Source organism: Mandrillus leucophaeus, unplaced genomic scaffold (genome assembly GCF_000951045.1).
Source record: "Mandrillus leucophaeus isolate KB7577 unplaced genomic scaffold, Mleu.le_1.0 Scaffold3, whole genome shotgun sequence".
In the NCBI taxonomy this organism is placed as follows: Eukaryota; Metazoa; Chordata; class Mammalia; order Primates; family Cercopithecidae; genus Mandrillus; species Mandrillus leucophaeus.
Window position 1 is genome coordinate 2,491,058 of NW_012103142.1, and position 17,195 is coordinate 2,508,252.

The window sequence follows — 17,195 nt, forward strand, 5'->3', positions numbered from 1 at the left end:
GGGGTTGAGGCTTCTAGCCCGCGCCTCGGACGCCTCCTGCCGCCTCGTTCTCCGCACGCGCTGAGGAACCACCGCTCCGCTTGGCCAAGGACGCGGCTTTATTGGGGATGTGGGTGCCTGGCCCTCGTCCCCCATCACCTACCCCCTCCTCCTAGCACGCCCCAGCTCCTCGGAGCCCTAGCGCGGTCCCGGGGAGAGGGGAGGTTAAAACAACACTGACTACTGCTCCCGGACAGGAAGTGACTGGGGCTCGGGGAGGAGGGGGGCACAGCGGCGCAGGCGAGCTCCGAGACCAGATGTGCGGCTCCAACTCCAGATGTTCTTCATCTCCGTCCTACCCGCTGTCCAGGCTCCTCCTGCGTCGGCCTGTGCCAGGCTGGGGAGCGGACGGAGGTCACCGAGAGGCAGTGAGGGGTCAGCCCGGACACAGGAGCAGTTTTTCGCGGGGGCTTTGCTGGAGAGACGCTGCAAGCCTCCACTGAATCCTTCCCCCGACGCTGACGGGCTCTGGGGGCGCTGAGGGGCTGCTGGGGTCATTCGCAGGCCAGCTTCCCGTCGAAACTGGAGAGGGCGATGGCGAAGGCCTGCAGGGCGCACAGCGGGTACCGGTAGTCTAGGGTGAAGGCGTCCTCCGCCACGCGGCCGAACTGCAGCACGATATAGTCGGCTATGGACACAAGACGGGGTGGGGGCGGCCCGAGACCTCCTTGGACTGCCATCGTGGCAGACAGTGCCCTCAACCTTGGGGGCAGTCTCTCCCTTGCCTTGGGGATCCAACCCTCAGCCACCATCTCAGTTACTCAACACCCATCCCCTCTTCCTATTTCACTCCACACCAGCACCACATGGCTTTGCAGTCACACTGTAATCTCCTGGGGGCAGGGACCCTGCCTTGTCTGCTGCTGCCACAGGCCATGCCTAGAGCTCGCACCTGATTAACTATGGGACCCTGTCAAATTTATCCAAGCCCAGAATTCTTCCTTCCCAACTTCTCTGTTGTTTCTGGCCACATTCTTTCCTCCTATCCCCAGCCACGAAGTCCCACCTTAGACTCCAGCTCCACCCCTTGACTAGCCCCTGGTCCCCTTCCTCAGCCTCACTGGGCACTTCTCCCCTCTCTGATCCAGGTTCCCAGCCCAACCTCAGCACCTCCCACAACATAGAGACAGAAAGTTGCTAAAAATACCCCCAAACTCAGGTGGACCAGGCTCCACCAGAAACATGATCTGGAGAGCAGTCCCATGGCCACAGGACAGGTGGCACTGGGGGCACATCTCTAGGATGGAGTTGGGGCTCACTCAATGTTGGTCCAACCCTGTGAACCCAGAGGCCTATGGGAGATACCCTGCCATCCCCAAACTTCCTCACCCTAGTGGGAAGGAAGCCTTTCCAACCAAGGCTTGTAAGAGGGACACCTTGTTTCCCTGACCCTTCCAGGGTAGTCCTTTGACCTCTCACTTGAGAGAAGACACAGAGTAGGCACTCAAAAATGCTTAATATTCCCTGCCCCTAAAAGGCAGCCATCTTGAAGAGGTTAAGAGCATGGCCACTAGAGATCCTGACTGTCAGCTCTACCTCCTGCTAGTGATGTGACCATGGGCAAGTTGCTTAACCTCTCTGTGCCTCAGTTTCCTGCCAAATAGAGATAATAATGGCACTCCTCACAGGGATGTTGAAGGGATTTGATGATTCAGTATCTGTAAAATCCCAAGAACAGTGTCTGGCACATAATAAGCACCGTGTAAGTTTTGTGAAATAAATTTTGAGGGCCAGTGTCAATTCCTGGAGAAGTTGCTGAGAGACTTTGGGCAAAGGGCTGCCCTCTCTGAGCCTCAGCACCCTCTTTGACCAAAGAGGAGTCGGGCTGTCAGTGGTTTTCAGACTCTAGGAGCTCAACCCTCCCTTCAACACAATCTTATGCAGAATGTCCCAGTATCTAACCTACTGCTCTGGCCAATGCTGGAATGGGAACCTGGAATCAGGAGCCCCAAGACACCCACTTAGAATATCGAGGCTCTTGAGAGCAGTGCCTATGGAGTGTTAGTGCCTATGGAGGAGAGTGTGACCTTGTGGGATGTCTCAGCTCTCGGGGTAACGGTTGGTGTGTGTGTATGGGAGGGGGTGAGGGGAGCTTGAATAAGGGTCGGCGTCCTGGGGGTGGTGGAGAAGAGCCAGACCTGGGCCCTCAGGTACTCACGATCATCAGCATGGACAATCTGGAAGTTCTTGACTGAGGCCTGGGTGACCCGGCCTTGGAAGTTGAGGGTGTAGGAGCCGCTGTCATCGTTCCAGACAGGTGGCTTGTTGTGCAGTTCTATGAGGCTCTCCAGTGTCTTGTTCTGCCAGCGCACCAGCAGGCCGTCACTAGCCTGGGGTGCCCCGGGGGGGTAGAGAGGGAGAGGACAGTTAGAGGTGACTGAGATGGCTCAGGACTGACCAGAGAAGGGGCCTGGGCCTGTGTGCGCAGGGGTGTGGCCTGGACATCTTCATCCATTAGGACATCTGAGAACAGGTTTGGCATCTGTGGCATCCTTGTGGACAGGGTTCACATCTGTGAGAATGGGGCTTTGTCTCTGGGATGTCAAAGCGGAGGGCTGGAAAATGGCGAGGAGTATCTGGCACATAGGCGCTCCATGCCATTGATACCCAAGCGGTCTTAGGAGACAGACACACGCTGGTACCTAATGACAGGATGAGCCAATCTCGGACCTACAAAGGGCACACAGTTGAGCTGGGGAGATGGATAGGTAAATTGCAGTTAAGAGAAAGTGTACTTGGAGGAGAGTTTCTGAAAGGAAGGAGCAGGGTCTGTATGATGTGCCCTTAAGATCTTTCTTTCCTGAGTTTCCTTGTCGCCTGCTCACGTTCATGGATTAGAGCGAGCCACTCAAGATCACCTCCTCCAAGAAGCCTTCCTCACCCCCCATCTGATTTACATGTCTCAGCTGTCAACTGAGACCATGACACCTTGCTCTTACCATTCCTCCCACTGCACTGTAATTGGCAGAAGAGAGGCCCAAAACAGCACTAGGCATTTCTTACGGGGCCCAAACAAGGGCAGGAGATGCTGCCTCTGGGGGATTTGTGTGTTTATTCCAGGCATGGGAGGGGCAACTGTGGGGCCCACAGGCTGAGTGAACCCTCAAGACTGAGCCTCCCATGGCTGGTGCCCTGCAGATCAGCCTGGGCTGTGACTTTCCAGCAGGGAAGGATGTGTGATCAGCTGACAGGGGTATTATCTTTCATTGTAAATGAGTAAAATGACATCAGTCTCCTCTGAGGATGGGGCATGCGAGTCACCCAGAGCCTCTGAAATCCTGGACTCACTGGACCTGCAGTGCTAAAGAGCAGAGCACAGGACTGACACGTCTCTCCAGAACATCTCTGCATCTTAAACTACGCCTCATACATACACACGCAAAACAACCTTTGCTTTTTAAAATACAAGTCATGCCAAGCACGGTGGCTCACGCATATAATCCCAACACTTTTGAGACAAGAGGATCACTTGAGGAGTTTGAGACCAGCCTGGGCAACAAAGTGAGACCCCAGCTCTACAAAAAACTAGCCAGATATGGTGGCATGTGCCTAAGGTCTCAGCTACATGAGAGGCTGAGGCAGGAAGCAGCACTGTTTGAAGCCAGGATGTCAAGGCTGCAGTGAGCAGTGATCATACCACTGTACTCCAGCCTGGGCTGGAGTGAGACCCAGAGTGAGACCCGTTCTCAAAAAAAAAAAAAAAAAGGCCGGACACAGTGGCTCAGGCCTGTAATCCTAGCACTTTGGGAGGCTGAGGCAGGTGGGTCACTTGAGGTCAGGAGTTCAAGACCAGCCTGGCCATCATGGCAAAACCCCATCTCTACTGAAAATACAAAAATTAGCTAGGTGTGGTGGGCACGTGTAATCCCAGCTACTCAGGAGGCTGAGGCAGGAGAATCTCTTGAACCTGGGAGGTAGAGGTTGCAGTTAGCTGCGATCACGCCATTGCACTCCAGCCTGGGTGACAGAGCGAGACTCCATCTCAAAAAAAACAAGTCATGTCACTCCTTTGCTCAAAACCCTGCTGTGGCTTCCCATTTCTCTCAGAGTAAAAACCAGTTTTACAGGCCCTGTCTACCCCTTACCCTCACCTTTCTGACCTCCTCTCCCTCCAGCCACACTGGTTACCTAGTGGTCCCTCCAGCCCACCAGGCCCCCCTCCTGCCACAGGACCCTTGCACTGGCTCTTCCCTCTGCCCAGGTGCTCTTCCCCCAGATATCCGTAGGCTCACTCCCTCACCTTCTTATTGAGGTCTGCTCTCACAACTATATTTAATACTGAGACTTACACACTTGTCATCTCCCTTCCCCTGTTTGACTTTTTTCTTTTAAAATTTTTTATTTTTTTATTATTTATTTATTTACTTATTTTGAGATGGAGTCTAGCTCTGTTGCCCAGGCTGGAGTGCAGTGGCGTGATCTTGGCTCACTGCAACCTCCACCTGTGGGGTTCAAGCGCTTCTCCTGCCTCAGCCTCTTGAGTAGCTAGGATTACAGGCGCCTGTCACTACACCCAGTTAATTTTTGTATTTTTAGTAGAGACGGGATTTTACCATGTTGGCCAGGCTGGTCTCAAACTCCTGACCTTGTGATCTGCCGGGCTTGGCCTCCCAAAATGCTGGGGTCACAAGCGTGAGCCACCGTGCCCAGCAACATTTTTTAAATTTTTGAGATGGAGTCTCGCTCTGTCGCCAAGGCTGGAGTGCAATGGCGCGATCTTGGCTCACTGCAACCTGTGCCTCCCGGGTTCAAGCAATACTCCCTGCGTCAGCCTCCTGAGTAAACAGGTGAGATTACAGGTGCCCACCACTACACCCGGCTAATTTTTGTATATTTAGTAGAGATAGGGTTTAGCCATGTTGGCCAGGCTGGTCTCAAACTCCTGACTTCAGGTGATCCGCCCGCCTTGGCCTCCCAAAGTGCTGGGGTTACCGGTGTGAGCCACTGCACCTGGTCTGATGTTTTTCCCCATAGCACTTACCACCTTCCAGTATGCTCCATAATTTACTTATTTATCACAATTATTGTCTACTGGCACTCTCCTCCCAATATAATGCCAGCTTCGGCGGGGTGGGGCAGATCTTTGTTTTGTCCACTGATGTCTTCCAGGTGCCTAGGATAATACTTAGCACTCAATATGTGTGGTCAATGAAGATATGAATGGATGTAATATATGAATTTGAAGTAAACTCCGCAAACAACCAAAAAGCCTATTGTGGTTTTTCAGTGAATTCGATTACAAAAGCCCAAATCCATTCCATAGGTGATCAGAATGAGTTTGTGTTGGAGGGTGATGAACGTGCCCAGGGAGTTGGCTATTTCCTAAGCTGAGCCCCGACTCCCTGTTTCTCAAATAGGGAGCCAGGGGCCATGGAGGTGCGGGGCTCACATTTCGGGGCCGGATGGGGACCCTCTCGTTCTCCGCACTCATGCCAGGAATGATGACGGTCATGCGCCGGGGGCCACGGAAGCCCAGCACGTTGGTTTCCTGGGAAGGAAACAGATGCCTGTGAGGCCAGCCCCTGTAAGGGGAGCAGCCTGGCATGGGGGACAGGTGGAGTCCTCACATAGATCACAGCTGCCAGCTCCTGCCGAAGGCTTGCCACGTTAGTGCTGTACCCACGCTGTGGGTTCTGCCCGTTGTCAAAGACCGTGAAGCGATTCCCCAGGAGGTTGGACCTGCAAGCAGGGTAGAGCTTGGGGCGGGGCTGGGGGGGCCTACATCCCTGCCCCAGGCCCCTTCCACACAGCCAAGCAGTTTAGAGAGCTTCCTATAAGGTTGGGGGTTTCTTAGAACTGAGCAATTCATGTTCCCTGCCCCAGGCTTCCCCCTATGCAGAGGTCTTTTTAAATGCTGGCCCAACCCAGGGCATGGTGGCTCAAGCTTGTAATCTCAGCACTTTGGGAGTCAGAGGAGGGAGGATCGCTTGAGTCCAGGAGTTTGAAACCAGCCTGGGCAACGTGGCAGGCAACCCCGTCTCTACAAAAAATACCCGCTCCCCCACCCACCAAATTATCTAGGCACCGTGGCATGTGCCTGTAGTCCCAGCTACTCAAGAGGCTAAGGTGGGAGGATCACTTGGGCCTGGGAGGTCGAGGCTGCAGTGAGCCATGGCCATGATCACATCATTGCACTCCAGCGTGGGCGACAGAGTGCACGCCAAAATAAATAAATAAATAAATAAATAAATAAATAAATAAATAAATAAATAAATAAAGTCTGAATCTACAAGGAGACTAGGCAATGTTAAAATCCCAACCCCATCTCTTACTATTACTAGCTGTGAGGTCTTGGGCAAGGTATTTAAACTCTCTGAGCCCCAGCGTCCCAAAATGGACTGAGCAACAGCATTTCCCTCATTTGGACAGTAAGAGGATTGAATGGGTTAACATTTGGAAGTGACTTAGAATTATACCTGACACATAATTAGGCCTTATAAAAGTTTTGTTAAATACATACATTTATTTTTGAGACAGGGTCTTGGTCTGTTGCCCAGGCTGAAGTGCAGTGGCATGATTTCAGCTCACTGCAACCTCCACCTCTTGGGTTCAAGAGATTCTCCCACCTCAACCTCCCAGGTAGCTGGGACTCCAGGTGTGTGCCACCATGCCCGGCTAATTTTTGTATTTTTGGTAGTGACGGGGTTTCACCATGTTGGCCAGGCTGGTCTCGGATTTCTGACCTCAAGTGATCCACCTGCCTCATCCTCCCAAAATGCTGGGAATACAGGCATGAGCCACTGCGCCCAGCCTAAATACATACATTTAAGAAATAAGGCCTGACTCAGGCGTCCCCTTCCTTCAGCGCTCACATTCCTGGTGAGGATGAGATGAGATGTATGGGAAGACAGCACAGGATAGTGCTGAATATATGTTCATTCATTTGATCAGTAAATACTTGTTGAGCTAATATGTGTTCAGTGCTAGGAACTGAGCCCTAAACAAGACAGGCACAGTGCCTGCCCTCGTGGAACTTATGCCCTGCTCCAAGTGAAGCCCTGTGCTGGCAGCAGTATGGGCATCGCCTGGGTGCTCATTAAAAAAGTAACTCCCGGGCCCACCCCACACATTGAAACATTTTAATAAGCTCCCCAAACGATCTATGTACATCAAAGTGAGAGGCCCGAGGCTAGGGGATGTTTCCAGGGTGCCCAGTGTGGTGGGTGCCCTGCCAGGCACAGCAGGACAGAGATGACTGGCTATGGCCTTCTTGCTGACCCAAGCACCCCCCACCCCTCCGCCCCAGGAAGCCCAGCCCCACCTCAGCTTCCCGATGAAATTCTCCCCCGCTCGGGACAGATTGGTAGGGTCGCTGGAGATGAGGTAATTGGCTGTCTTGCTCCGTTTTCGTTTCCTGCCAGCCAAGAGGAACACCTGGGGAAAAGGGGAGACAGGTGAGAGGATGGGAAGAGAAGGTGGGAAGGGATGGAGGTGAGCAGCGGGGAGAAAGCAGGCCCCTTTGTCCCCTGGCCCCCATCCCGGACCCCTCCACCCTCCCTCCTCTGCTGCCTCTCCCCACCCACCTTCTTCTCTGAGTCCAGGTGCAGGAAGTACGAGGGATACATGCCTCGATCCATGCCCTTCTTGTCCCGGGTCAGCCGGCAGCGCACCGTGCGGCCCTGGGGGGCAGGCCGGAGCACAAACTCCCGGGGTTCGTCCACCTCCACGGGGGGAGACGGGGCCCTCTCCTCCTTCTGGGTGGGGGCAGAGGGTCTATCAGCCCGAGACCACCAGCTCCCCCGCCCCCAGCAGATCCCAATGCTGAGACACGGGCAGCCCGGCAGGACAACTCACCGCTTTCTGTGTGCGGGGAGAACAGAGAGGCTGGCTGGAGCAGGGGCCGCATCCCTGGAGGCTGGGACGCCACTGCCCCTCACGCTACCTGGCAGCCCAGCACCGCCAAGTTAGGAGGCTCTGGGGAGCTCTGTGATTTATTTTTATTCTGCTTAGCTTGTGGTTAGGAGCACACGCTTTGGAGCCAGACTGTCTAGGTTCAAATCCTAGTTTCACCACTAACTGTCTTAACTGTTAAGTTCCACCACACTGTAACTCAATTTTCTCATCTGAGAAGTAGGTATAGTAGGGGTGGATACCTGGGACAGGCCTTCCCTTTGTATTTAACAAATGCTTGCATAAATTCTATCGGGTGCCATAGTTCCAAGTACTTTCCAAATATTTACTCATTTCATCCTCTTATCACCCCACCGCGGTAGTCATCCCCATTGTGTAGCTGAAGAAGCTGAGGCTTAGAGAAGTTAAGTCACTTGCCCAAGTTCACATAACTAGTAAGAGGTGGGGCTAAGGCATGAGTTCTGTCCAGTCTCCTATGAGGTCCAGAGCCTTTAGAAAGACCTTCCCTCCTACTAGCCGGGCGCGGTGGCGGGCGCCTGCAGTCCCAGCCACTTGGGAGGCTGAGGCAGTGGCGTGAACCCGGGAGGCGGAGCTTGCAGTGAGCTGAGATCCCGCCACTGCACTCCAGCCTGCGTGACAGAGCAAGACTCCGTCTCAAAAAAAAAAAAAAAAAAAAAAAAAAGACCTTCCCTCCCTCCTTTGCACACTGTCTCAGGCAGTGAAGTGGGGCTAACAGAATGGACTGCTATGTTCTAAGTACTATGGAAGTGTTAGCTGCCACTCTTACTGTTAGCATATAGTAAATAATGAATACCATAGTCAAGATGATATTCACTATCGTAAGATGGCACCCAATGATCCTTGTCTCCTGGTATTTGTGACTTTATGTAGTCTCCTCCCACTGCATACCAGGGTTGCTCCCTGTGACCAGTAGAATATGGCAGAAGTGATCATGGGCCACTTCCAAGGTTAGGTCATAATAGATATTGTGGCTTCTACATGGCTTTCTGTCTCTTGGACTTTGGGAGAAGTTGCCTGCCATGTCATAAGAACACTCTGAAGCAAAAAATAGATAAGCATAAGAACACTTATGAAGCATAAGAAGCAAAAAAATAAATAAAATTTAAAAAATAATAAAAAAAGAACACTCAAGCAGAATCCAGGAGAGGTCCCTGTAGGAAGGAACTGAGATCTCCAGCTAACACCCACCACAGGGAACTATTTTAGAAGTGGATCCTTCATTTCCAGTGAAGCCTTCAGAGTGACCGAAGCACCAGCTGACATTTTGACTGCAACTTCCTCAGAGACCCTGAGCCGGAACTACTCTGCTAAGCCACTCCTAGATTTCTGGCTCTCAGAAATTGAATAAGAAAGTAAATGTTGTTTTTAAGATACTCAGTTTGGGGTGATTTGTTACACAGCAATGCATAGTTAATGCATGAATGAATATGTAAGCTCACTTTGCTCATTGAGAAACTCCTAAGAACAATTTGGGGACATAAAACCCTAGGGTGGCCTGGTGACCCCACAACAGCCCCTTCTGTTCTCACAAACTTGGTGCCCTTTGTCTTCATGTTCTGTCCCTCAGAGGAAGGGAGCCAAGAGTCTAAGCCCAACTTTCCCAACAGGGGCAAGCATGGACTGCCAGCCTGGGTGTGTGTATTTGAGGGTTCAATCCTATTTGGGAGCCACAAAGAATCCCTGATGTGCTGTGGTTGGCCGTTTTTTTTAAATTTATTTTTTATTTTTTTGAGACGGAGCCTCGCTGTCGTCACCCAGGCTGGAATGCAGTGGTGCAATCTCGGCTCACTGAAACCTCTACCTCCTGGGTTCAAGCGATTCTCCTGCCTCATCCTCCCAAGTAGCTGGGACTACAGGTGTGCCCCACCATGCCCTGATAATTTTTGTATTTTTAGTAGAGATGGGATTTCACAATGTTGGCCAGGCTGGTCTCGAACTCCTGACTTCAAGTGACCCGTCTACCTCCTCCTCCCAAAGTGCTGGGATTGCAGGCGTGAGCCACCCTCCTGGCCATAGCTGTTTTTGTTGAGCACAGGTTTGCAGTGTGTTTGAGGGAGGCTGATGTGGAGCAGTGAATCCTCAGCTCAGGGACAAGTGATCACCTGTTCTCTAGGCTAGGCTGTTCCAGAAGAAACTTGGGAAACAAAAGACTATGTTTGGAACACGATGTGGAGAAAGCCAGAACTTATTCAAACACTTCAGCAGCTGCAAATTTCAAGAGCCTACTGTACTGAAGGCTCTTCTGCAGTTACATTCCCCCCCGGAGACAGTAAACTGGCCTTTCAGTTTGTACATCAGCATCTGGTGATCTTGGTTAATGTGAATCAGTCCCCCCAGACCTGACCACTCCTGCACAAACTAATAAACCTACAAAGCCAAAATCCAGGCCCTGTCCTTGTGATGATCTCCCCACTGGGGGAAACCTGTTCCTTGAAGATTTTTGTTACTTTCTCTCAGTTGGACCTCCCTGTCCTGCTTACTCCAGCTTTTGTGTGTTGGTGTCTGAGTCCTGTTTGGGAGCAGGGGCAATATTCAAAATATTTAACAACCTGTTCGCCATGAAGATGCCTACTGGTAAGCCTGGAGGAGAAACCAGGAAGCCCCTGATGGGCAGTGTTAACCCTTTTGTTGCTGGAGTGTTTAGTTGCTGGGAGGTTGGGAGGTCCTGGGTAAGGTGGGTGAAAGTGCCTGGGGAGCTCAGGGCAGTAGGGTGGAAACATTTTAACAACCGGTGCAGCTGACTATCAGTCAGTCCTCATCTGCCTCTCTGCCTGCGTGCTCCTCCTCCCTGGCACAAAAAACATGTGGGGGCGTGGGGGCATCTCTGGCTGTCTGGTGGTTACGCTCCAGAGGGGAGGCTTCAGAGAGCCCAGATGACATAAGGCCCTTGCATGGCAAGTCCTAGCTTGGTGACCCCACAGACGCCTCCTCTGTTTGCACAAACCTGGTTTCCTTTGTCCTTATATCCTGTCACAAGAGGGGGAGCCAAGGTTCTAACCTCAAGTGGCTCCAAGCCCCCACCCTCTAGGATCCCAACTCCAGGCCCTTGCCTCTGCTCCCTGAAGGGACCTCAGCCCCCCTGCCCCTCTGGGCCCCAACCTTTTTGCCTTTTCCTTTGGCTTTGCCCTTTTGATTGCTGTTCTTTGTCACCGTAGCTGCCTCCTCTTCCTCTTCTTCCTCCTTCCTCCCGCCTTTGGGAATGCCTGGGCATGGAGGGGGAAACAAGGTTGTGAACTCCTCACCCTGGTTTGCAAAGTGCTTCCAACACCCGTGTCTTACTTGGATGCTCCCCACAACCACAAGAGAGTCGACTCCATGTTATTATTAGAGCTCAGAAAGGCTAAGACACCTGCCTGAGTCCACACAGCTATCAATGTGGGGGTCAAGATGCCCCGCACATTGTCTGACTCTAGACCTCGAAAACTCCTTACCTAGCACGGTCCCGTATGATGTAAGGACCCTCCAGCTCCCCGCCCCCAGGACCACCTCAAGATGTCACCACACCAGAAGCCCTTGCCATCCACCTTTCTTCTTCAGGGCTTTCTTGTCAGGACTGCCTTCCCCAACCAGAAACATGGCTGCTGGGCTCTTCCTCGCACTGGCTGGGCTCCCTGAGGGGTCCTTGTCGGCCTCCCCAGACCCTGCATGTGTGGATGTGAAAGTGTCACAACCCCCAGCGCAGCTAGAGTTCCCTGTTCCTCCCTGGGCTGGGCTCACCTTTCTTCTTGGTCTTTCTCATCTTGGTCCCCTCCCCTGCTGGGGCTTCCTTATTCCTAACACGCAGAGCTTTCGGCGGGGGGTTAGGGCTTCCCAGGTCTCCTGGAGATGGAAGATGGGGGTCAGGCAAATAAGGTGTCTACTGGGGCTGAAGGCTGCCTTCCAACTCTCTTGTCCTCCCTATAGTCCCCAGGGAGGCTGAAAGCTTGACAGGGGCCCACAGCCTGCTGTCTTTTTCTTTTCTTTCTTTCTTTTTTTGAGACAGTCTCGCTGTTGCCCAGGCTGGAATGCAGTGGCAGGATCTCAGCTCACTGCAACCTCCACCTCCCAGGTTCAAGTGATGCTTGTGCCTCAGCCGCCCAAGTAGCTGGGACTACAGGTGCATGCCACCACACCCGGCTAATTTTTGTGACTTCTGCTCATCTTGGTTTTTCTTTCCCTGAGGCCAAAAAAGCTCTGGGCAAAGACCAGGAGCTTAACTAGCAGTTCCCGAATGAATGAACACCAGGCCTTCTAACCAAGCCTCTGAATCCTGCCTTTTGTCCCGTGTCCTCCAGGAAACCTTCTCTGGTCACCGCTACAGAATGTGCTCTCCCTGCCTCAGAGGCCCAAGGTCCTAGCTCTAGGCCAGGCTGCTGGTCCCTATCAGGTAAGGTGCCCAGGCCAGGACACCGTCACAGCATCAATTCACTGATTTCTTTTTACTGTAATCACTTTGATACTTTTATAAAAATCATAACAATTTCCATTGAGTTAAAACAAAAACTAAACAAAAATCACAAAGAAAACTAGAATCCTCTGTCCTCCTCTGGCTCACAGAGCTCAAGGGGCAGGGGCAGTGGGGCCAGGGGTAGGGGCATATATTGGTCTGTGTCCTTAAGGACCATGTGGGAGAGAAACCATCAGAGGAAAAACCCTCCAGTCACAGTACTGGATTCCTTTTGAGGCCTCGATCGCTGTGTCTCAGTGAGACACCAAGCCCCCCAAGGACAGAGCTCTTCTGCATCCCCGTGAGCTCTCAGCACCCTCAGCACCCACCCCTTGGGCCCTGGGCCTTGGCCCTCCTCTCCTTCAGGTCTGCGGAGCTCTTCTCTTTCAGAGGCTTCTTGAGAGGCAGAAGGATTTTCTCTTTCTTTTCCTCTGCCTCCTCTTCCTCGTCATCCTCATCCTCCTCTTCCTCCTCCTCCTCTGTAGGTAGAAACTCTTCATAATGGGAGTTTGAGCGGGGCCCTCCTTATCTGGGGAGCCCAGTCCCTCCAGACTGCTAGGAAGTGGTGCATGGGCACCAGGAGGGGAGCCTGCCCTTCTGAAACAAGAACCGGAGACGTGGCACCTTCCCAGAAGAATGAGGGTGACTGGCAGCCTTCAGGGTCTGCAAGTCAGGGGAGTGGTTGGGGTTGGAGGACTCCTGTCCTGGGGAAATGCCCTTCCTCTCTCTCCCTGAGACCCTCCTCTCCTTACACACTCCCCTTGCCTCTTGTTTCCCCTTCTCCCTGCATCCACTCTGCTTCTCCCTGACCTTGTCTGTTTCTGACCTTAAGTCAGACCCATCTGGGCTACTTCTGGCTCCTAACTGTTGTTTAAGGCAAAACCCTTAAGGGCTCTATGACTCAGTTTCTCCAGCTGTACAGTGGTGGTGGAGGGGAACAAAGGAATGACCCTCTCGTAGTTGGTGCTTAGCACAATACCTGGCTCAAAGACAAAGCCAGAAAAGAGGGGGCTGTTTGATTACAATTGTTTTCTGCCTCTCTGGGTCCTTCCCGTCCAGCCAGCCCCTTCTCTCCTTAGCTCCACCGCCCCCTCACCCGCGTCCCTGGGGCCCTCTCTCACCGTCCTCCGCGTCTGGGGCACGGGCTACGAGAAAGGTTTCCCGGGGGTCGCGCTTCTTGGCCTCGGGGTCCCTGAGGAACCTGGCGTAGACCGTCTGCGGCGCCCGGGCCTGGGCTGGGTCTGGGGAAGGCTCCTCCCGCGGCCTCCCCTTCCGCCCAGCTGAGATGAGGGGTTCAGACGGGGTCCCATCCAGGGCTCCGTGAGGCAGAGCCTCTACCCCCTACCCCCAAGCCTGGGCGCTTCCCCTCAGGCTCCTCACCCTAGGGGTCTCCCCTGGGCTGTTTCCATTTTCAACACTTCTCCCAGGCTTCCATTCGGCCTCCCACCCCCTTCTATTCTACCTCCACCCCCACCCCCTTCTACCCCACTCCTACCCCCTTCTATCCCAACCCCAAACCCAATACCCCCTCATCACTCCCCGCCCCCTCCCCCTGTTCCAGGGCTCGGCAACACCCGCGCCGGCCCTCAGGCCCCTCCCTTCCGCAGCCCACACCCTGGGGGTCCACCAGGGCTCTGCACCCCGCCCACCTCCGGGCTTCCGGGGCTTGGATCCCGTGGGGCAGGGGGATTCGGGAGCCTCCGTCCTCTTCTTCCTTAGCCTCTGTGCCGGGGCGGGTCGCTGCGGAACGGGGGTCAAGAGGAGGGCGAGGAAAGAAAGGGGGGCGCTGAGGCCTGCCCATCCCCCTCTAATCCCTTGAGCCGCCAGAAATAACTGCAGATTATCCGGGGGAACTGCAGCCCCCTTCTTGGAGTGAGGAAGGATGACCCCTTCCATGCATCGTGGCCATATCCAATGCTCCAAAGTCCCAATTCCTCTCCTGGAAACCCCAAGCCCCCAAACAGCCCTTTCTCCCCACAAATCCCCAGACCCTGCTGAGGGGGACCTGTCCCACCCCTAGACCCCCTACCCTGCGTGGGTTTACGCACAGTGGGGACATCTTTCTGCTTCCTTTCCGAGTGGGGTGGCATACCTGCTTGGGGCGCCGCGGGGCCTCCGGGCTCAGGCTTTCTTCTTCATGCCCACTGAGGGTAGCAAAGGGATCAGCCTGTCTCCCTTTCCCTTCCCTCCCAATCCCAACCAGCCCCTCCATCTAGGCCACCCAGGGTTCAGGTACCACGAAATGGGAGCCTTCCAGACCTGTCAGAGGCCCACACCTCTCGGAGGGTTTCATCCTGCAGAGGCATGGTGCCTTGCCTATCGCACCCCTTTCTCTGCAGGTCTAGGAGCCTCCCTCCCGATTCCTGCTAATCCCGGCTCAACTTCACCACCCTCCCCCTGCTCAAGGAGTGGAGGCCTGGCCGCACTGTGGGAGGTGCTACAGCCCACGACCCTCCCCTGCTAGGCCCAGGCCACTGGGGGAAGAATCTCAAATCCAGTTCTTCTCAGATGCCCAGCAGCCTGCAGGATGGCCACCAACTCCACCTGCCCCCAGAAGCCCCCAGAAGCTTGGGGTGAGAGGGGCCAATTAGTCATTTGTCAATGGGATGTGGGAAGAAAACATTAGAGTGGATCTTGTATTTATCTTTATTTTTCACAAAAAATAAGAACTAGGGCCAGGTGCGGTGGCTTGCACCTGTAATCTCTGCACTCTGGGAGGCTGAGGCAGGTGGATCATTTGAGGTCAGGAGTTCGAGGCCACCCTGGCCAGCACGGTGAAACCCTGTCTCTACTAAAAATTCAAAAAGTAGCTGGGCATCGTGGTGGGCACCTGTAGTCCCAGCTACTGGGGAGGTTGAGGCAGGAGAATCGCTTGAACCTGGGAGGCAAATGTTGCAGTGAGCTGAGATATTGCCATTGCACTCCAGCCTGGCTAACAAGAGCAAGACTCCATCTCAAAAAAAAAAAAAAAGAATATGTCTGTATTGGAGGTACACTCTTAACTCTTTTTCTTTTTTCACTGATAGGGGACATGCTTTTGTGGTTTTGGTTTGGTTTGGTTTGGTTTTAGACAGAATTTTGCTTTTGTCACCCAGGCTGGAGTGCAGTGGCACAATTCTGGCTAATTAGGGTAAATCCATATCAAGTGGACCTTTCTAAAATACTACTTCTTGGCCTGGTGCGGTGTCTCACGCCTGTAACCCAGCACTTTGGGAGGCCGGGGTGGGCAGATCATGAGGTCAAGAGATCGAGACCATCCTGGCCAACATGGTGAAACCCCATCTCTACTAAAAATACAAAAAATTAGCTGGGCGTGGTGGTGTGTGCCTGTAGTCCCAGCTACTCCGGAGGCTGAGGCAGGAGAATCACTTGAAACTGGAAGGCGGAGGTTGCAATGATTGAGCCAAGATTGCCTCACTGCACTCCAGCCGGGGCAACAAGAGCGAAATTCCATCTCAAAAATAAAATAAAATAAAACAAAATAAAATAAACTACTACTACTTCTTCGGTTGCCACCTTTGTTCAAAAACATTCATTGTCTCCCTACTGCCTAAGGATTAAGTTTAAATGTGTTGGGTTGACATTCAAGGCTCTCCCTGATCTGGCCTCAGTCTGCCTTTCTAACCACAGGGTTATCCCAAGTCATACTCTTCACACAGCCACGTAGGTTTCCTTACTGCCTTTACACTGCTGTCCTCCAAGGCTTTGCTCAGGCTGTTCCCTCCTGGAATGCCCTCCCTATTCCATGAACCCTATCCAACTCTAAACAGCCCTCGAGTCGCCACTTCAGAGAGGCCTCAGTCCTCACTTGGCTCTGACCATATGATAATAATAGCGTTTATTGTCCACCTACTGTGGCTTGCTCCCATTCTCACTCCACCCTCACAATAATATTTATGAGACAGACATCAACACCCTGATATTAGGGCGAGGAGCAGTGGCTTATGCCTGTAATCCCAGCAGCACTTTGGGAGGATCACTTGAGCCCAGGAGTTCAAGACCAGGCTAAGCAACATAGTGAGACCATGTCTCTACAGAAAATTTAAAAATTAGCTGAGCTATGTGGTACATGCCTGAGGTCTTAGCTACTTGGGAGGCTGAGGCAGGAGGATGACTTGAGCCCAGGAAGCAGAGGCTGCAGTGAGCCAAGATAGCGCCACAGCACTCCAGTCTGGGCAATGGAATGAGACCCTGTCTCAAAAACAAAACCAAACAACCAAACGAACAAACAAAAACACCCTGATACTAAAGGTGAGGAAACTAACAGCTGAGTGTCAGTCAACAAATATTTCCTGAGCACCTATTGTGTGCCAAGCGCTATGCTAAGTAACGGTCATACAGAGATGAACAAAATGATGTGGTCCCTGCCCTCGTGAAGCTTACATGCTTGTGAGAGAGACAGATAGTAGAGACATAAATATGCAAATTAGTGATAATGATCTCATCATTATTAGTTGTGAGAAATGCCAAGAAGGAAAAGAACTGGGCTCCACAACAACAGTAGGTAGGACCCAGTCTGGACTTAGAGCACAGACAAGGCTGCCTGAGGAAGGAAGGTTTTGTTTTGTTCTGTTTTGTTAGATGGAGTCTTGTTCTGTCACTCAGGCTGGAGTGCAATGATCTCAGCTCACTGCAACCTCCACCTCCCAGGGTCAAGCGATTCTCCTTCCTCAGCCTCCTGAGTAGCTGGGATTACAGGCGCCTGGCTAAGTTTTGTATTTTTAGTGGACAAGGAGTTTCACCATGTTGGCCAGGCTGGTCTTGAACTCCTGACTTCAAGTGGTCCACCTGCCTCAGCCTCACAAAGTGCTGAGCCTCACAAAATGCCTCACACAGGCATGAGCTACCATGCCCAGTC

At 52.9% G+C, this 17,195-nt stretch overlaps 1 protein-coding gene across 3 annotated transcripts; it reads right to left on the minus strand.

Annotated features, from left to right (window-relative positions):
• Nucleotides 1–80: 80 nt before the first annotated feature.
• On the minus strand, nt 81–14,722 carry TULP1 (tubby like protein 1). Of its 3 annotated transcripts, XM_011986562.1 has the most exons (15): nt 14,597–14,722; nt 14,430–14,481; nt 13,987–14,077; nt 13,459–13,617; nt 12,667–12,816; nt 11,629–11,730; nt 11,436–11,552; nt 11,011–11,114; nt 7,834–7,839; nt 7,563–7,733; nt 7,301–7,413; nt 5,607–5,718; nt 5,429–5,527; nt 2,198–2,369; nt 81–667 (listed from the first exon to the last, which is right to left on the minus strand). In XM_011986562.1, exons 1-15 carry the CDS (start codon nt 14,641–14,643, stop codon nt 534–536), a joined length of 1,629 nt encoding a protein of 542 aa, XP_011841952.1. In that variant the 5' UTR covers nt 14,644–14,722; the 3' UTR covers nt 81–533. The 3 variants fall into 3 exon arrangements, with proteins under 3 accessions (XP_011841952.1, XP_011841953.1, XP_011841955.1); XM_011986563.1 differs by lacking the exon at nt 13,459–13,617; XM_011986565.1 differs by lacking the exons at nt 81–667; nt 2,198–2,369; nt 5,429–5,527; nt 5,607–5,718 and having other exon boundaries at nt 6,487–7,413; nt 7,563–7,730.
• Between the last annotated feature and the right edge of the window lie 2,473 nt (nt 14,723–17,195).